General features: G+C 67.7%; 1 protein-coding gene across 6 annotated transcripts in view; it reads right to left on the bottom strand.

Moving 5' to 3' along the window:
- NACA (nascent polypeptide-associated complex alpha subunit) overlaps window positions 1–2,307 on the bottom strand; it is a 33,477-nt gene that overhangs the window by 15,081 nt on the left and 16,089 nt on the right. The window contains exons 2-3 of one of the 6 annotated variants that reach the window (XM_014959373.1): window positions 1,038–2,248; window positions 66–986 (exon numbers count right to left, since the gene is read on the bottom strand). The exons of 1 other annotated variant lie outside the window; for it this stretch is intronic. In XM_014959373.1, the coding sequence (XP_014814859.1) occupies window positions 66–986; window positions 1,038–2,024 (1,908 nt within the window). In that variant the 5' untranslated portion in view covers window positions 2,025–2,248. Of the gene's footprint in view, window positions 1–13; window positions 2,249–2,307 lie in introns of all 6 variants that reach the window. 4 more of the 6 variants (XM_014959372.1, XM_014959374.1, XM_014959370.1 and 1 more) reach the window with 4 other exon arrangements.

Raw genomic sequence — 2,307 nt, forward strand, 5'->3', positions numbered from 1 at the left:
TTTGGGGGGGCACCAGGAACCCCCGGGGCTGGGGCAGGAGCCGGCTTGCCAGGGGCAGGGGCTGCCGGGGGGGCAGCTGGAGGAGCTGGTGTGGATGCCCCAGGGCTCTGAGGAGGTGTTTTGGCTGCAGGGGGGGCAGCTGGAGCTGGTGTAGCCGCTGGCACTGGGGCGGCAGGAGTAGGGGGTGCAGCACCAGGGCTGCCCTTGGGAGGCTTTTTGGCTGCGGGGGGGGCAGCTGGAGCTGGTGCAGCCGCTGGCACCGGAGTGGCAGCACCAGGGCTGCCCTTGGGAGGCTTTTTGGCTGCAGGGGGGGCGGCTGGAGCTGCAGGCACTGGTGGGGCTGGTGCCGAGGGAGCAGCAACGGGGCTCTTGGGACCTGCTTTGGCTGCAGGAGGGGCAGCAGGAGCTGGTGGAGATGCCATTGCTGGTGTAGCAGGGGTAGGGGGGGCAGCGACCGGGCTCAGGGGAGCCTCTTTGGCTGCAGAAGGGGCAGCTGGAGCTGGTGGAGCTGGAGCTGGGGCAGAGCCTGGGCTCACAGGAGCCACTTTGGCTGCAGAAGGGGCAGCTGGAGCTGGTGGAGCTGGGGCAGAGGGAGAAGATGGGGCAGGGACTGGGCTCACAGGAGCTGCTTTGGCTGCAGGAGGTGCAGCTGGAGCAGAGACTGGGCTCACGGGAGCCACTTTGGCTGCAGAAGGAGCAGCTGGAGCTGGGGCAGAGGGAGATGGGGCAGAGACCGGGCTCACAGGAGCCACCTTGGCTGCAGAAGGGGCAGCTGGAGCTGGTGGAGCTGGAGCTGGGGCAGAAACTGGGCTCACAGGAGCCACCTTGGCAGCTGGAGCTGGTGGAGCTGGGGCAGAGGGAGAAGATGGGGCAGGGACTGGGCTCACGGGACCTGCTTTGGCTGCAGGAGGGACAGCTGGAGCTGGGGCAGAGGGAGGAACCGGGGCAGTGACCGGGCTCACAGGAGCTGCTTTTGCTGCAGGAGGGGCAGCTGGAGGAGTGACCGGGCTCACAGGAGCTGCTTTTGCTGCAGGAGGTGCCACCGGAGGTGTGACAGGCAGGGAGGTGGCAGGGGCAGAGGGGGCAGCAGGCACAGGAGCTACTGGAGGGGAGACTGGGCTTGTTGGAGCTGCTTTGGCTGGTACTGGGGCAGCACTGGGAGCTGCTGGTGGCACTGGGAGAGAGGCGGCAGCTCCTGGAGAGGGTTTGGCCAGGGAAGGAGCCATGGGAGCTGCCCGAGGATCTGGGCTCCCAGGAGGGGTCCTGGTCACAGAGGGAGGGACAGGATCTCCTGCAGCTGGAGCAGGGCCAGTGGGACCGGTCTTAGCAACAGAAGGAGCAACTGGAACCAGTGGAGAGACTGGAGCACCAGGAGCTGGGCCCTGGGGGGTGGCAGCAGGACTCCCAGGAGGCATCCCAGCCAGCACCAGAGGGGCAGGGGGTGATAATGGGGCCATGGGGGCAGCCAGGAAGACAGGAGGAGAGATGGCACCGTCCGGGGCTGGGCACTGGGGAGGAGCAATGGGGGGCACAGGAGAGGCCGAAGCAGAAGCCAGGGGGGCAGTGCTGCCAGGAGACACCGGTACTGCTGGGGTGGGCACCGATGGTGCTGTCACAGGACAGAGAGGGGGAGAACCCGGGCTCTGGGGACAAGCTGCAGCCTTGGGGGGTGCAGTGGGAGCCGGCAGGAGAGGGGGGGCTGCCCCAAGGGGAAGGGAAAGGGGGGGTAGGAGAGCAGCCGGGGCTGCCCCAGCACCCTGGGCTGGAGCAGGGGCAGCCGAGGCTGCCAGAGGGGCAGGGAGAGGGGCTTGGGGCAGCCCCACGGGGCTCTGAGGGGCAGCAGAGGGGGCAGCTTTCACAGGAGAGGTGAGAGCTGCAGGGGGAGAACCGGGGCTGACGGGGGGAGCGACGGGGGCCACCATCACTGCAGCAGGAGCAGCACCCAGAACGGGAGACACTGGGAGTCCTGGTGACACTGGGCTAACTGGGATGGGCCCTGGAGATCCCGGGGCTGCAAAACCCATCGGGGACTGAGGAACCGGAGGAGGGGAAATGGTAACTGGGACCTGCAGAGCTGGGGAGGGGAGCTGGGGGGGCCCAGAAAACACAGGGATCGCCGCAGCTGGGACCACTGGGGGGGAAACGGGGGCTGGGGGGCCAGCAGGGCTGGGCAGCTCCACTGGGAGAGCCTGACCCACGGGGCCCGGAGATGGAGTCAGAGGTGGGGAATGAGCAGCATGAAGAAGAGCTAAAGGAGAGAAACAGAGTGAACTGATGAGAGAATGGAGATGGGGGGGGGGGGACCCT

This window comes from Calidris pugnax, unplaced genomic scaffold (genome assembly GCF_001431845.1).
Source record: "Calidris pugnax isolate Ruff unplaced genomic scaffold, ASM143184v1 scaffold421, whole genome shotgun sequence".
Lineage (NCBI taxonomy): Eukaryota > Metazoa > Chordata > Aves > Charadriiformes > Scolopacidae > Calidris > Calidris pugnax.